At 54.0% G+C, this 16,642-nt stretch overlaps 1 protein-coding gene across 7 annotated transcripts in view; it reads right to left on the minus strand.

Annotated features, from left to right (window-relative positions):
• GRB10 (growth factor receptor bound protein 10) overlaps positions 1-16,642 on the minus strand; it is a 183,757-nt gene that overhangs the window by 4,905 nt on the left and 162,210 nt on the right. For all 7 annotated transcript variants that reach the window (XM_023250176.2, XM_045052136.1, XM_045052138.1 and 4 more), the window contains 10 exons: positions 16,399-16,514; positions 14,881-14,949; positions 13,849-13,986; positions 12,900-13,010; positions 10,744-10,842; positions 8,519-8,596; positions 7,555-7,671; positions 6,531-6,597; positions 6,224-6,311; positions 304-397 (listed from right to left, as the gene is read on the minus strand). In XM_023250176.2, the coding sequence (XP_023105944.1) occupies positions 304-397; positions 6,224-6,311; positions 6,531-6,597; positions 7,555-7,671; positions 8,519-8,596; positions 10,744-10,842; positions 12,900-13,010; positions 13,849-13,986; positions 14,881-14,949; positions 16,399-16,514 (977 nt within the window). The remainder of the gene's footprint in view (positions 1-303; positions 398-6,223; positions 6,312-6,530; positions 6,598-7,554; positions 7,672-8,518; positions 8,597-10,743; positions 10,843-12,899; positions 13,011-13,848; positions 13,987-14,880; positions 14,950-16,398; positions 16,515-16,642) is intronic.

The raw sequence follows: 16,642 nt of genomic DNA on the forward strand, positions 1-16,642 counted from the left end.
CTGTCATACGTCCACCCGCCAGCTGACCTCGCTCCTCCCCATTGGTGCCGAGTCAGCTACAACACGGGTGGGCCTCAGTGCAACGCCACCATTTTAAATATTATTTCTGCGGAAATGCCGTCCCCAATGTCAGACAACAGCCCTCTCCAGAGACTCTTGCAAGTATCCCTCTTGTGAGCTTGGGCCTGTCTGATGCCTAACGATCGATCTGTAGTTTGGTTCATTTGGAATGTGAAAATTCAGGAAGCACGGACCCAGAAAACGAACAAAAACGAGGCTTGGTGTGATATGACCGATACTTACAGGAAGGATCTGGAAATTTTTAATTTTCTGATGATGACACAGCGTGAGCACAAAAGCCTTTGGATTGCTCTGGCTGTCTCGGAGGAGAAAAAGCCTGGGAATGGAAAAAGATCAGCTGATGGTAAACTTTTAAAATGCAGACTTCTTAGACGCGTAGGTATATGTGTGCACCTGTGCATACACATATACACACACTCACACATTTCCCTGCTCCTGCTGCTAAGACAGGCTTGCAGCCATGATGCCTTAGTATCCGGGTGGCCTGCGGTGGCTGCAGGGGCCTCGCATCCAGCCTGGTTTCTGAATATCACCCTGCACTGAAAGGACCCAGAGCTCCTCGGAGATGCAATGGACTCTAGGGCCACGGCAGGGAAAGAATATGATGTAACTGGACCATTTTGTGCCGGAAAGTAATACGTTCAAAGGGTCATGATCCAGGAGGCAGCATCAGAGGTTAAGTATCAGAAGTGACAGGTTATAACCCAGAGGATAAAACAGGAATCCGTGAGTATATACAGATATTACAAATAAACAGACGACGAAATTAACAGCGGAGAGGAGAAAGCGCTTCCTGAGAGCAGAAAGGAAACTAACTAGGTCGGGAACGATGGGTTAGAAACCGTCTTGCAGGTTACTACCGATCAAGACGATTGTTAATGGGCGTGGACATCAGCAGATGAAAATTGGTGAAAAACAGTGTTTTCAGACTCAAACCATCATCCCCCTAATACGTATTTATTACAAAGGGAAACACGGTGACCGTCCGTCAGAGAAACCCGGTCAATACCGTCACCACCAAGCATTCGAGGCACCTGCACCGGGAACGAGACAATCCTCCTGACTGTACACCACCAGTGACTCGATGTCCCTTCCTGCAAAGTGGTGACCCAGCTGAACCCCGAGCGACCAGACGCGTTCAAGCCAAGGGGCGCTCTGCAATTCCTGGCTTCTTCCCAGACCATGTGTCGACAAAGGACAGAAAGGCTAAAGAGACACATCGTGTAGGGAGTATTTAGAATTAAGGGTTTTTTTCTTTTCCCACAAAGGATGTGATCAGAACCACTAGGGAAAGTTGGAATAGGTGTGCATACTGGATACCAGAACCACACGGATGTTTACTTCCTAATTTTTTTTTAATTTTTAAAAAAATGTTTATTTTTTAGAGAGAGACAGAGCATGAGCAGGGGACAGGGAGAGAGAGAGGGAGACACAGAATTGGAAGCAGGCTCCAGGCTCCGAGCGGTCAGCGCAGAGCCCGACGCGGGGCTAGAACTCACGAACTGAGAGATCATGACCTGAGCCGAAGTCGGACACTTAACCGACTGAGCCACCCAGACGCCCCTAGTTCCTGGTTTTTCTAACGGTACTCTGGTTATGTAATAAGACAAGTCCTTGTTCTTAGAAATTTCCTACTGGGATAAGTAGGAGACAAGGGACATCATGCTGTCACTTACTCCCAAAATGGTTCAGACAAAAAAAGGAGGAGGGAGGGGAGGAGAGAGACTATGATAAACCAAACGGGCCACCGTGTTGACGGCTGGGAAATCTGAGAAAACGCGTACAGGAATTCATTACGTTCCTCTGGCAACTTTTCCACGATTTGGAATTTATTTCAAGATAAAAAAAAAACCCCACATACAAATCAGAAAAGCACAAAGAAGGACTGGTCTTTGCTTTCACGTGAGCACACCTGGCAGTGGCTGCAAAGACCGTTAATGCACCTGAGAAAGGAAGAGAAAAATGTCCCAACGCCAGCATCCAAGCGACACGGACCTAAGCCTGCTTTTCAAAGGTATTAAAACCAAACTCTGAGTCACCAGTGAAGCCATCATCAGACTGAAGTGTTAAGACGGAAAGCAGCTAACTAGACTGGAAAGTCCTGTATCAAAGAGGCCAAGAAGGGGCGCCTGGGGGGCTTAGTCGGTTAAGCGACTCTTAATTTCGGCTCAAGGTCATGATCCCAGGGTCGTGGGATCCAGCCCTGCGTCGGGCTCTGTGTTCACAGTGCAGAGCCTGCTTGGGATTCTCTCTCTCTCTCTCTCTCTCTCTCTCTCTCTCTCTGCCCCTCTCCTGGTCATGTTTTCTCTCTCTCAAAAATTAGTATTTTTTTAAAAAAGCAAGTAAATGTTTTATTTTACTACGGGTCTTCTCAGAGCCTTTAAAATGGGAACATTCGCTGTGAGCACCTGGGGGCTCCAGCTCAGTTTTCCAGCCTTACGGGGACCACGCACACCTGTTTTCCAGTCTTACTGGACCACACACCCCTGTGTTCTAGAATTTCCAGAAGGCATGTTCTTCAGAACACCGTCTGGGAGACGCCAGCCAGAGCTGAGTCCCACGACTCGAGGGGTGGGCAGGGGGGGACGGTGCTAAGAATCGCAGGACCCACGTGGGGTGTGGGCATCACACAGCACCTCGAGGGGGCCAGGGGGCCTACCCCCTCCCCTGGGCAGAGCCGCACACCCTGTTCTTGGTCTACGTCAAACATCTGCCTTCGGGGTGATTTCGTTCCAAAGAATCCATCCTTCCGGGAGAAGCCCAGGAGCTTCTAGGGCTCCAGGCTGTCTGACAGGGAAAGCTCGGTGTCTCTGTCACCTTAGTTAGCTCCCTGTCACTTTGTGGCCCCAGAGTAGCCAGGGGAACGGGCACTGTCCCACTGCCTGTGTTTGGGCTCGACCCGGGGAAATCCTGAGGCGACCCCAAAGGCTTGGGTTTTATAGGTCATGCCCAACAGCCACCTGCCGGCAGTGATTACTAACTCAGAGCCTGTGGGCTGAAAAGCGTGTGGCTTGGGAGTCCGCAAGATTCCCAGACCTGCCACGGATCAGCTCCATGATGCCCGTCCCGCAGCCCCGACAAGGAGACTGGCCGCCGGGAAAATGGACCCGTGCACGACAGCGCACGGCCCGTGGGAGCCCGAGGGGACAGCGATCGCCACCAGCAAACCCCAGACCCTGAGTAAAGACAGGCCGCGGAGAAGACTATGTGTCACGACACGTGGCCGGGTCAGGAAGTCTTGAACGCAGCACAGAGAGGGACGTGGTGAGGACAAGGTACAGCGGGGAGCCCCTTCAGATGTGCTCACCAGTGTGCTCGTGGAGACCCAGGAGCTAGCGGGCTGTGCCAGGGCCTGACCGTGATCTGGGTCACAGCACGGTCACGGTCACTGCACACATGGACTCATTCAGCCCCAACGGTGACCCTGTCAATGTCCTCATTTCTTTCTTTTTTTTCTTTGAGAAAGAGGAGGAGAGAATGTGAGCACGGGAGGGGAAGAGGGAGAGAGAGAAGCCCCAGCAGGCCCCACACTGTGACACAGGGCTCAATCCCACGACCCCGGGCTCATGACCTGAGCCAACACCAAGAGGCGGACGCTCAACCGACTGAGCCGCCCGGGCGCCCCTGTCCTCATTTCATGATGTGGAAAGTGGGACACAGAGAAGTCAGCAGGTTCCCCAGGGTCACACAGCTAGCAGAAGCCACGGACGAACCTTGGCTTCCAGGATCGACAGGGGCACTGGTCAAATCTGAGGAGGTGTATACAGACGATTCCTCCGTGGCTGGCGAGCACTGCTAGGGCTCTGACGGTGCTGCGTGAGCCCCGGGACGGGACCCCTCTCTCTGCCCTGGGGGAAGGGAAAGCTACAAAGAACTCAAATCTGGACAAAGAAGTTTCCTTCCGCCAGCGGAGGAGTGGGGTACAGACAGAGGGAGGTGGAGACCGGGGGCCGCGGAGGGGTAGGGGTGGGGAGGGTTGGGGACAGAGCCAGAGATGCTGTAGGAAATGACATGAGCCGCCAGGGGTATTTTAGCAGAGGGGAAGACACAGGTAGGTTTGCCCCTGGAAAGATCCTTCTCCAGGTTGTGGGATGGGCTGCGGGCAGAGGGGAAGGGGGCAGGGAGCTCGCCCTCTGCACGAGTCTGCGGGTTGGTGGGGCGTGAGAGTGCGTGCATACACCTGCCCACGCATACATACACGGACACAGGCACGTGCACACGCATATACACACGTACACATCTTGTGTATCTGGGTGCACAGGAACACACATGTGCATATAGATACACACATACACATGCACACACACGTGCATTCACACACACAGGTACACACACACACACACACACACACACACGACCGCACCAGGGCATATAGACACAAACACGCACACACATGCATTCACACATAGGTACACACACACACATGACCGCACAAGGGCATATAGACGCACACAAACATATAGGTACACACACATGTGCATTCACAGACACAGGTATCCACATACACACGGCCACACAAGGGCATATAGACACACACACACACACATATGCACATACACACGTGCATTCACACACACAGGTATAAACACATACACACACACACACTACCACACAAGGGCATATAGATACATACATGCACACACACGTGCATTCACGTGCTGCTCCATCTACCGCGTGACAGGGAACAAGGGAGACAGAAGAGGGTATTCGAGGAACCACAAGTGCACGGCTAGCAACCCACCGCTCCTCCCACACACAGACACGCGAGAAAGAGCCACAGAAGAAAAGCAGAGGGAGACGGTGGTATCTGAGGAGACCCGAAAGATCTAGCAACCAAAGGCAATTTGTTGGTCCCGATTTGAACCAGCTCAATGTAGAGGATTTTTTTTTTTTTTTTTTTTGGCAACAATTAGGGAAGTTTTAACCCAGATTGGATTTTAGATGATATTAAGGAATTCTTGTTTATTGCATTAAGGGTAACAATGATTTTGTGGCTGTGTCAAAAGGCAGAGGTCTTTATTTTTTAGAGACACACTAACTACGTTTACTGGTAAAAATGTGGAATGTCTGGGATTTTAATTTTAAAATATTCCAGAAGGACCCAGGGAGGAGGAGTAGAAGAGAAACCAACAATGGTGGGAAGGGAAACAGACAAACTGAAATTAGCGAACTGATAGAACCAGACAAGGATTAAGTGGGGGCTCACTATACTTTTCTCCCTTGGGTAACTTTTTAAAATTCCCATAATAAAACTTGTAAAAGATGAAAAACAGGAAACCAGAGCCATGCTGAGCAAGACTGGGGGGGGGGGGTGCCACGGCCGATGGGATATTAGCCCTTAAAAGTACTTGTGCACTGGGGTTTGACCTCTCGTACTCCCAGGAACCCTGTGACGGCTCCAGTGTGAGTGACCCCAGGCTAACCCGTTGGCACACGTGCCCATCTCCCCATCCAATAGCAACATCTGACCCCTGCCCCCTGCCGGCTGGCCCACGTGAGGACAGGCTCCACGGACTCCCGCCGTGAGAAACGGCACATCTTTGTGGCTCGAAGCCACCAAAGTCTGTGGCTGTTTGTTCTCGGCACAAGCTGGCTGATAAAATGCACACACTGAAAGGGGTGGGCAAAACTATTTTTCTTCCACTGCCGCTGCTTTATTAGTGAAAAATAACTGGCTTGTGGGGTGCCTGGGTGGCTCAGGCAGTCGAGCGTCTGACTCTTGGTTTCAACTCACGTCACGATCTCACGGTTCTGCGAGATCGAGTCCCGACACTGGGCTCTTGTGCTGACGGCATAGGTCCTGCTTGGGATTCCCTCTCTCCTCTCTCTCTGCCCTTCCCCTGCTCACATGCTTTCTCTCAAAATACCTACCCCCCACCCACCCAAAAAATAGTAACTGGCCGTGTTCTCTGCATTTCCGCCAAGAGGCAGAACTTGGTAATGGATGGGCGGACAGGATGGGCTGTGATCCTCCCTCTGCCACACTCACTGGCTGTGCTGGGCCCGACGCACGCTGACCCTGAACCACACCTCCTCTTTCACAGGAGGCTGTAAGGACTGCCCACCACCCAGATCTCTGAGAAATATGTGCTCGCACAATGAAACCTCAGCAGATGCCCGCTCCCGGACGGCGCCTCCTTACCCGTCCACCAGCCCCTGCTGCTTAATGATCCTGTGTGACTCCTCCCTGGAGATGTGGCCGTGAAACCAGTGCTGTGTCCGATGAATCACTGTGGGAGGGAAGACAGAGGAGGGGAGGGTCCTGGCCCGTCCACAGAATGGCTCCCGTGAAGGCACAGCGCACTCGTGATCGGCGCAGGGAACCGATGCCCACAGCTGCACAACTCGTGGTGCCCGCAGGGCCTGGAGGCTTGGAGAAGCTTGGGGGGTGGAGGTGGGGGAATGGGAGCTTTATGAGGAAAAGTCCCAGACTGGCATGCTGTGCTTACCCGTACTCAGGGTGGACGGCTGGAGGGGGCTTTGGCTGCTGAGGATATTCATCCGTGTGCTCCGTTTCTGCAGAAGAAATGCCCATGTTAGCGCTAAGACAGTGGACGGATGCAGCCCGCCAGCCACTGAGGACACACACCTGGGGCGGGGAAGGATGACCACGGAGCAACAGCCACCTGCCACCCTCCGTGTCTGACCACCGTTGTTTTGTTTTTAATGTCTTTTATTCATTTTTGAGGGAGAGAGTGGGAGTGTGGGAGGGGCAGAGGACCTGAAGCGGGCTCTGGGCTGCCAGCACAGCCCGACACAGGGCTTGAACCCACAAACTGTGAGATCATGACCTGAGCCGAAGTCGCTCAACCGACGGAGACACCCAAGCAGCCCCTGACCACAGTTTTAAAAACAGAAGCATCCCGGGGGATTCGGAAGGCACACGCAGTGAAATTCCTGGTAAGTCTTGGGAAAAAAAAGCCTGAGCCACTGAACTCAGGCAGGCCTGGAAACACGGGCTCCGGAGAGTTCTCCACATGCTCTGAAGCTCAGGTTCACGGAACTTTCTGAGCCAGAGCGGCGGGTTCGTGGTTCACACGTTGTGTGTAAATCTTAGAAAGTCTGCAGTCAGGGTGACGTTCTGATTTCTGGAAGTCAGAACGTGAGCCTTCAAGGGAGGAGACCGTCCGGGGCCACGAAGCTGGTTAGTTGCCGAGCCACGATGTGCAACGTCTGTCGGCCTCATCAGGGTGGGCTCCGTGCTGCCCACACATGGCCACAGACCACCCACCAGCAAGAGCAGCTCCGAGCGGGACCCAAGAGGTCACAGGGCTCTGCTCCTGTCCCGCGCCTCCTCCGGGAGCCAGTGGGGCGCATGGGCGCTGGGGATGCGGAGGAGACCCCACGCGCCAACTGCTTACCCCCATCTGAGCCTCAGAGGCCGCCCTCCCCTCCCCTGACGACACCCCCAGAGAGGATCACTCTCTGGGGAGACCAGCGGGGGGTGCCACGCACAAGGGGGCCTGCCCTTACCCTCCAGGCGTGGCCTTCCTCCAGGGCTGCACTCTGGGCTTCGGCCGGGTTCTCGATCACTCTTCCTGTCTGCCCGGAAAAATCCATGGCCACGAGGGAGTTCTCAGAGACGCTGCGCTGGAAGGAAAGGGTAAGTTCCTACGACGTAGGGAAGGAGGCCTCAGCCGCACACGGGAACGCAACACCGTCCTAAAGGTGGCCAGGAAAGGGTGACGGCAATGTCCCGCCTCCCCACTCCAGGGTTCGGAAGTGGGGGGCACTCTGGAGCTAAGGACGGCTTTGGTTTCTCTTGAGGAGAAGGAGAAACGCTCCAGTCCCCTTGCGGCCTCTAATGACGCTGGTGAGGCTGCGGGTGCCAAAGAGCTTGGACTGCGGGGTCCCTCACAGGTGACCTGCCCGGACCAGGACACATCAAGGGGTGGGAATGCCGTGGGGAGCTCAGCCCTCAGCAGACACCAAGTCCTGCAGGATTCAGGGCGAGGCGCGGACCCCCTGTGACCTACGACGTCTCCCAGGCACGGACCTGAAGGAGCTTTAAGATTGGGTTTGGAGAGGACCAAGTCGTTCCTGCACTCTGGGAAGCGGAGTATGTCCCGGGAACAAGGACGTTCACGATGATCTCTAGGTTCCCACCAGGGAAGGTTCTCGCATAACGGTCTACAGCACCCACGGGCGCCACGGCTGAACAGGGGTGAGAGCCGGACGTTGCCGGTGACGGTCTCTGACCGCTTGAACAGAGTCACCTCCCTGAACAGGCTTCAGGGGCATGCAGGATGGTGGAGGGGCGGGGGCTCGGTCCCCAGCAGTCACGCTGCCGAGAAGACAAGATCCGCCTTCCGGGCAGGGGGATGGGTGGTGTAGACCAGCTTCCCTGAGATGCACGGGCTCGTTCTGGAGCTTTTCCAGGCAACCTCGCCTGAAACCATCTGGGTACAAAGCACCGTGATGCCTTCCGGAGACTCACCACTGGCGTTGAGAAGGAGGGGAGCAGGGGCTTCCTCTGTGGCGGGATCCTGTAGTTCTGGTACAAGAGCATCCCGTACTGCGGAGGAAAGGCCAGAGTTGGTCACAGGGGCCGCGTGAGCCCCACAAGCCCCGGAACGCGGCAAACCCATGGTGGTGAAGGGCAGTGCTGAGCGGTGCCCCAGCTGCCTCTGTGAGCCGACGGACACACGCGCAATGCGGCACACTGCCTGGGTCCTGCGTAACTGTCACCACCCCCCACCCCCCACCCCCCACCCCCAGACGCCAGTGGCTGACTGGCTCGCTCATGTTGTTGGGCAAGGGATAAGCAGGCAGTGACGACGTAATCAATTGAGAACAGTGAACCCTACTGAATGCTGCTATGGGCCAAGTACGGTCCCAAAGGCTTTATGCTGCTGTCTCGTTCAAGACTCTCCCTTTTAGGGAATGTGTCCTCTGTCCCCGTCTGACGACAGATGTGAACAGGGAAGGGAGGCAAGTTGCTCAGGATCCCGGTAAAGTAAGGAATCTGGATTCGAAGGCACACAGCCTGTTCCCAACGGCGTTCTTCCCAAGCACCAGGCTCACTGCCCGACCGGCTCGCTGGGTCACGCTGCCTGTGCCCTGGCGAGGAGCAGGGTCCCCCACGCTTGCGGCCGCCCAGCCTACGCTCCAGTTCCCCGCTCCCACCACACAGGCAAGGAGAAGGGGCAGGTGAGGACAAGGCTACCAAGAGGGCTGCACTTCCCTTCTGTCTCCTGCAGGGTGGGTGACGCGTTCCCAGCTCCAACCCTACAGTGTGTCCGTCCTCGGTTCCAGAATAAAAGTGCCGGGTAGGGGCGCCTGGGTGGCTCAGTCGGTTAAGCCTCCGACTCTCGATTTTGGCTCCGGTCATGACCTCGCGGTGCGTGAGATCGAGCTGCGCATCAGGCTCTGCGCTAACAGTGCAGAACCCGACTGGGATTCTCTCTCTCTCCCTCTCTCTCTGCCCCTCCCCTGCTCGCACTACCTTTCTCTCTCAAAATAAACTTTAAAAAATTAAAAAAAAAAAGAAATAAAAATAATTGAGGAGTCTCCCCAGCCCCCCCCCCCCCCCGCAACCAAATTTTTTTTTTAATGGAGAAGACAGGCTGGCAGGACGAAGTGAAAATAGTCAGTGGCGAACTTAAGCACAAATGTTAATAATCGAAATGCTATGCTTCCCAACAAACACTCCAATGAGAACATGAGGATTATCAGAGGAGAAAGACAATTACGTTATGTTTGTAACGGAGACAAGCTCTAAGCGTAAGGACCCGGAAAGGCAGCAGAGACGAGGGGAAGAGAAAAGCCGTGCGAACACTAAGCAGAAAACACTGAGGTAGCGAGAATAACGTCACATGGGTCAGATTTTGAGGCAGGAAGTCCTGATGCAGATAATAAAGCATAATAATTCGGAAGGACCAAAGAATCAATATGAAGAAGGCGTAAATTACTCTGACATTGTCTGAGCTAATAACACGCACACGCGTGTGCATGTGCAATATGTGTTTCTCTAAACGGATACGTGTGTGCAGTGTGCATGTACATGTATGTACGTATTAGTTTTGAACCCAGTAATTACACAAACGTGACAAACAGCAACTAAGCTAGAATTGAAGAGGCAGAGTTCTAGTCTGAAACACAGTTGAGAACGTTAAGCCTTAAAATCAATGGTCTAAGGATCGCTTTCAAAACAGTAAAAAAAGATCAAGAAATTAAGGCCAAAGAAAGAAAACGTACGTTCTCTCTCTTCAAGAGGCCCCAACACTGCTCGCAGTTCCAATAATTCGCTGGAACGACTTCTCTTTGATTTATAGGTCTAACTAGTTTGTCTTTTTCTTATTTTTTTTTAATAATTAAAAATTTTTTTAAGAAACATGTTTTTAACACGTTTATTTAGTCTTGAGAGAAAGAGACAGAGTATGAGTGGGGAAGAGGCAGAGAGAGAGACACACAGAATCCAAAGCAGGCTCCAGGCTCCAGGCTCTGAGCTGTCAGCATAGAGCCCGATGTGGGGCTCGAACTTGCGGACCGTGAGATCATGACCTAAGCTGAAGTCACCAGTCAGACGCTGAGCTGAGCCACACAAGCGCCCTGGCTCCGACTTCTCAAACGTGAAGCATCTGTGAGAAGCTTCGAGACCCTGTCCAGACAGACGTGCGGGCGCGTCAGGCTGCCAGGACGCTGGGAGGACTCGCCACGCACCTTGAGGAGCCTGCACGCCGTCATCCAGCAAGTTCTGCCCTGTTCGTCCTCGGCACACAGCAGCCGCAGCTCCTTCGTCTCGCTCCTGACTTTGTTGGGCTGAAGGAGGCAAGCGATGACCCGGTGAGCGTTGACGCAGCGAGTGTGGAACGTGCCCGTGTGACGGCAGGGCTGTATGCACACGGCGGGCAGCGGCAGGAGGTGTCACCAGAGAGGGCGCCTCCGCCTGGCCCCCATCGCGCAGCTGAGGGCTCAGCCACCCTCCAACAGGGAGTCTCAGAGAACAGACACGGGACAGCAAATCTCCCAAGACAAGGCGGTGGCCGCAGGGACAAGGGGGCATCCTGCTCTGTGGAGGGAAGGCTGGATTTGACAGGAGAGCCCGGATGAAAAGATGTGCGGTGGCCTCCCCGGAACACCGAGGTGGCGGCTGAGGAAGCGCCCCTGCAGGGCTCAGCCAGTGAGGGGAGAAGCCCCCGAGGGCATATCTGAGTGGCCCCACGGGCAGCTCAGAGAGTGAGGGTGGTGTCGCCCCAGAGAAGGGGACTGGGGTGGATGAGCAGCCTGGGGTTGGCAGGGGGTCACCGTCACAGCTGCCACCGTGCAGGGACGGCAAGTGCACCCACGCAGAGGCAGGGCTTACCTGGCGATGGGGGCAACCGCTGCAGGTGCTAGCCGGGGGTAAGGGAGGGTCACCGACCACCTGAGTTCCAATGGACCCCCACCCCGCTGCAGCCCTCCCGGTGCCTCCCCCGCACCTCGGGCCCTAGGACTCCTACTACTTGCGACCCCAAGAAGCTTCACCGGGTGAAGCAGCAGCTGGTATTTTAGGGAGCAACGCGCCCCCTGCTCCCTGACCTCTCCTCAGGATGGCGTGGAAATCTGGCTCAGAGGTCAGCCCAGCTGGGGGACTCCAGGCACACTCATGGCGACCGGACGTGAGCACCGGGGCTAGTGCAGGTCCTACCTGTGAGCACCTGGGAAGATGCAGTAAGACGGAGGGGGACCCTGAGCACAGCACCCAGTGCACAGCGAGTGTGCGGGAAACAGCGCTACCGTACGATGACCAACATCACCACCGCCTCACCAGGGGTGTGTGTGCATGTGCACATGTATGCTCATGCCTGCATGTGTACTTGTGTGTGCACAGTATGTGTATGTGTGTGCCCGTGTATTTGCATGTGCATACTGTGTATGAGTGTGCATGTGTGTTTGTGTGTGCATATGCAGGTGTATGTATATGCATGTGCGTGCACGTGTACTTGTACATGTGCATGTACCTGTATTCACATAGGTGTGCATGTGTGTGCATGTGTATGAGTGTGCATGTGTGTTTGTGTGTGCATATGTATGTATACATATATGCATGTGTGTGCAACTGTATCGATGATAGATGTGCATGTGTGTGCGCACATGTATTTGTGTGTGCCTATGTACACGTGTGTGGATGTATCTGTATTCATGTAGGTGTGCATGTGTATTTGTGCGTGCATATTGTGTATGAGTGTATGTATGTGTGCGTGTGTATGTGTGCATATATACATGCGTGTGCATCTCTGTATCGATGTAGGTGCGTGTGTGTGCACGTGTATTGTGTGTGCATGTCTGTGTTCATGTAGGTGTGTGCATGTGTATGTGCATCTGAGCGTATGTGTGTACATCTGTGTGTTCCCATAGAGGTGTGTGTGCGTACACATGTGGAAATATATGTGAATATGTCCTCTCACACACAGTGTCTTCTCACACACATGTGCACAGAGGCAGGTCAGGGCTGTGGGCACACATACCATCCTGGTGACTGGAAGCTCATACAGAAAGTGTTGGCTCACTCGGTACCCTGGAGGCCACCCAAGTGATGGGCGGCGGGTCACTAAGCCACTGAGCCCATCGACTCGCATTATCCATCATATTCCCTACTTTTCTCTGAGCCGCTAGCTACCCAAGGATTGACACACCATAAGCACAGAGGGATGGATAAATCCACTGGGAACCTCTGTTTGTTAGAAAATAAACCAAAAACTCCCACCACCAAGGAAGGCATTTGTTGGCTAGTTCCCAAGTCTCCAGCGGGATGCCATCAGGGCGTGGCAGCCCCGGGACGGGACAGGGGTGCGGGGGTGTGGGGCGGGGGGTGGGGGGTGGGAGAGGCAGGCTACCTTTATGCAGAAGCCATAGTCCGTGGGGGCGCAGTACTGCTTCCTGCCGGCGATCAGGGAGAATATGCTGCTGTCCTCCAAGCCCGCCAGAAGCTGCAGGTGTCTGGGCTCCTGGGAAAAAAAGGGTCATCAGGTTCACAGGGGAGAACGTCTCAGGCACGGCCAAGAGCGAACGTTCTCATGTGCTCCTCAACAGAGGGCAGGCTGCGCACGCTCTCAGTGCGGCTCTTTCCCCTCTGCCGCTCTACAGACTGCAACCATCGTGTAAAGTAAGCGCTAAGTTAGGACCAAACCCACCCGGCCCTCGCCAAACAACCCCCCCTCCCACTTGGGGTCCCACCAGCCCCTCCCCCTCCTGTATTAGCACGTATTAGGTTGGCGGCCGTCCGTACGGCCACCTTGGAGGCTAACTTCCAAACTCTGGAAACTGAGGCAGCCTCTTCCGGGGACTCAGGCCGCTAAGGACGCTCTGCTCCCAAGCCACAGAGGGGGCCGGGGCTGGCCAGCCGGGGGCGCAGCGAGGGGGCGCTGCTGTCTGTGTTGTCGCCTGGTTTCTGAGGGAGACGAGTGGGCCAGGAGCTCGGAGTTCGCTTCACAAGTCAATACGAGCTTGGAGGGGCCTTGGGCACATTTTAAAGCGAAGCCGTGTCCACTGCGAACCCTGCTGGCCTGGTGTGACGGAGGCGGTGGTGGCTTTAAACCTCACCTTTGGGGCGCCCGGGTGGCTCAGTCAGTCAAGTGTCTGACACTTGATCTCGGCTCAGGTCACGATCTCATGGTTTGTGAGTTTGGGCCCCGCACCGGGCTCTGCGCTGACAGTATGAAGCCAGCTTGGGATTCTCTCTCTCTCTCTCTCTCTCTCTCTCTCTCTCTCTGCCCTTTACCCTCCCTCTGTCTCTCAAAAGAAACATTTAAAAGAAACAAACAAAAAAACCAACAACGAACTCACCTTTGACACTCCTTTAGTGGAGCAGTAGAGGCCCGATCTCCGCAAACACACGTACAACTTTCGCCACGACTTCTTCCCCAGATCCTTCACGTGCAAAAACCCCTGAATTTCAGGACAGCTACTGCAGTTGAGAAAGTTCTGTGGAAGAAGTCAGGCAACGCTGCCATGGGAGAATTCGGGCAGATGTGTCCCACTGGCCTCCCTGACATCCCGACATCCTGTCAATCGGCACAACGCTCTTTTCTGGTCCGACCAAGCGTTCTCAAAGGGCAGCTTCCCTTTCAAACACCAAAAAACCCCGCATGACTGGCTGTGGCGGGAAACATAATTAGTATTGAAACACAATGGGAGCGAACGGGCCTTTCTTTTCTACTTGGTGCCACCCGGAGAGCGTTGGCTGCCTTCGTGAGTGTTGTATTCTCTCACCTAATATGCTGTAGATGGACACATTTTGGGGGCACGGCGGCAATAACATTCGCTTTCCCGACTTCCCCGGAAGGACTGACCGGCCGTCGGTGCAGGGGCCCCGGGGACTCCCTGCACCGGGAAGGGGCCGCGGGAAGGCCAAGTTTTCTCGGAACAGACTTCAGGAGGCACAGGGGCAGTGAACAGGGACAAAAGCATGTATAACGAACAACATGCTAGCTTTCAAAGAGTTTTCTGGCAGCCCAGTCCTTTTCCACGGTGACATGGGCTCAGCAGGTCTGTAGAGATTCCCGGGGCGGTGGCCTGACCCGGGAGCCTCGAGGAGACGGCCAGCCGAGGCTTCTCACTCCTGCCCTCCCGCTCCCACCGCTTCTAATCCGGAGGGAGCTTATCCTGTCTACGAGCGTTTGTTTCGCTTTGAGGGAGCTTGGCGGTGCACACGCTTCCCAGGGCAACATTCACGCTGGTTGCTCTGAGCGCTAGCAGGAGCCACGGCGAGCGGGGGTGACGAGCGCAGCCCCGTCAAGGTCCTTAGAGCCGCTGCCGCCACAGCGCGAGGGGACCTCCACCCAGACCCGCTCCGGTGAGCCTCTCCTTGCCCAGTACCTGCAACAGCTGGTTGTGACCGCCGTTGGGCTGCTGGCACCAAGTAACCATCTGTTCTGGGAAGAAATTCTAAGGAAACAGGAAAACAGTCGTGGTTAGCGGCAAAGTGGGGAGAAGCTTCCTCACGGGTGCGCTAGTTCTGCAAACGTTCCTGAGGGCACGCGGACGTCCGTCTGTAGTTAAAATGATGGTCCTTCGTTAAAAAAAAAAAAAAAAAATTAAGAAAGGGGCGCCTGGGTGGCTCAGTCGGTTAAGTGTCCCACTTCGGCTCAGGTCATGATCCCATGGTTCGTGGGTTCGAGCCCCGCGTTGGGCTCTGTGCCGACAGCTTGGAGTCTGGAGCTCGCTTCGGATTCTGTGTCCCCCTCTCTCTCTGCCCCCTCCCCACTCACGCTGTCTGTCTCTCTCTCTCTCTCTCAAAAATAAATAAAACATTCCAAAAAATGAAATACCATAAAAAAATTTAAAAAATTTAAAACTAAAAAAATAAAAGTGAATAATGAAATTAAAATGAAATAAAAACAAAACGAAGTAAAATAAAATAAAATAAAGTAATAAAATAAAGTAATAAAATAAAATAAAATAAAATAAAATAAAATAAAATAAAATAAAATAAAATAAAATAAAATAAAATAAAACACAGTCCTTCTTTCTCCCTTATCCCACGATGGAAGCACCTGCTTCGAAAGGTCAGACTGTTTCCTTAAATGGTGAGTTCGGGATTGTGGAGTATCCGTCACGTTCAACATGACCTCCTGCCTCACAGCACACACCGTGGCGAAGGGCCACCACGCAGTGGAACTCAGTGCGCGTCATGAGACAGAGACCTCGGAACTCACAGAGGAACACGGCGACGCGACAAAGTCTCTTCTGGTGCATTATGCAGAATTAGTTACCAAATTTCTAACTTTCAAACAAAAAAAGCATCTAAACCACCTGAGCCAGAAGCGGACGGTGGGTCTTCTGCCCGAGTCACGGCTGCTCGGCCTCGTGACTCGGGACGGGAGCACATGCTCTGGCAGGCACGGGTCTCCCAGTGCTGATACCTCACGGGACTAGTGCCCCCCGCCCCTCCCCCCCAATAAAAAGGAAAGAAAGATGGAGGAGACCAGCCCAGTATGCCTGGAAATGCATTCCTCCACAAACCACACGGCAGTATTTGCTGTTTGCGGAGAGCATTGAGTTTTTATTATGCTGCGTATTTCACCGATTGGCTCCAATCTAACCATGAACTTTTGCTCTAGCTGAAAAGTGGCGTCTCGTCTCTCTCGACCCAGGGAGGCTCACCCCCTTTCCCTCTGTTACCGTGGAGGAAGGCGCCGGTTCCCTCCGGCCAGTACGCAGGCATGTAGCTAGAGCACCAGAGATGAAGTGTAGGGTGTGGATTGCTCCGTGAAATAGCCACTCAGATTCCCAAACCCATCTGCTACCCCTGTAGCAGCGGCTGCTGTCAATCCCAAGCATCAGCCACAAGATATCACGAGTCCCAGACCCCGGATCCGAAGAGAAGACACTCACCGTAGGATTTTTGAAAAACTCGTATTTTGCGTAATTCTTCCTAAATAAAAATTTGCTGTCACTTGCCAGGGTGCTCTCCACCTGGACCACCAGCTCGTGGTCTTCCAGGTATCTTTCTGCAGAGGAAAAACGTACGTGTGAGACGAAACAGGCACAAGCTGGGAGCTGGCTTGACCACCAATTATGAAATCTCGTTACCGTCCTGTTCCCCTTCCCGCACTGTGGGCAAGGAAGTCCAGGACTA

Source organism: Felis catus, chromosome A2 (assembly GCF_018350175.1).
Source record: "Felis catus isolate Fca126 chromosome A2, F.catus_Fca126_mat1.0, whole genome shotgun sequence".
In the NCBI taxonomy this organism is placed as follows: domain Eukaryota; kingdom Metazoa; phylum Chordata; class Mammalia; order Carnivora; family Felidae; genus Felis; species Felis catus.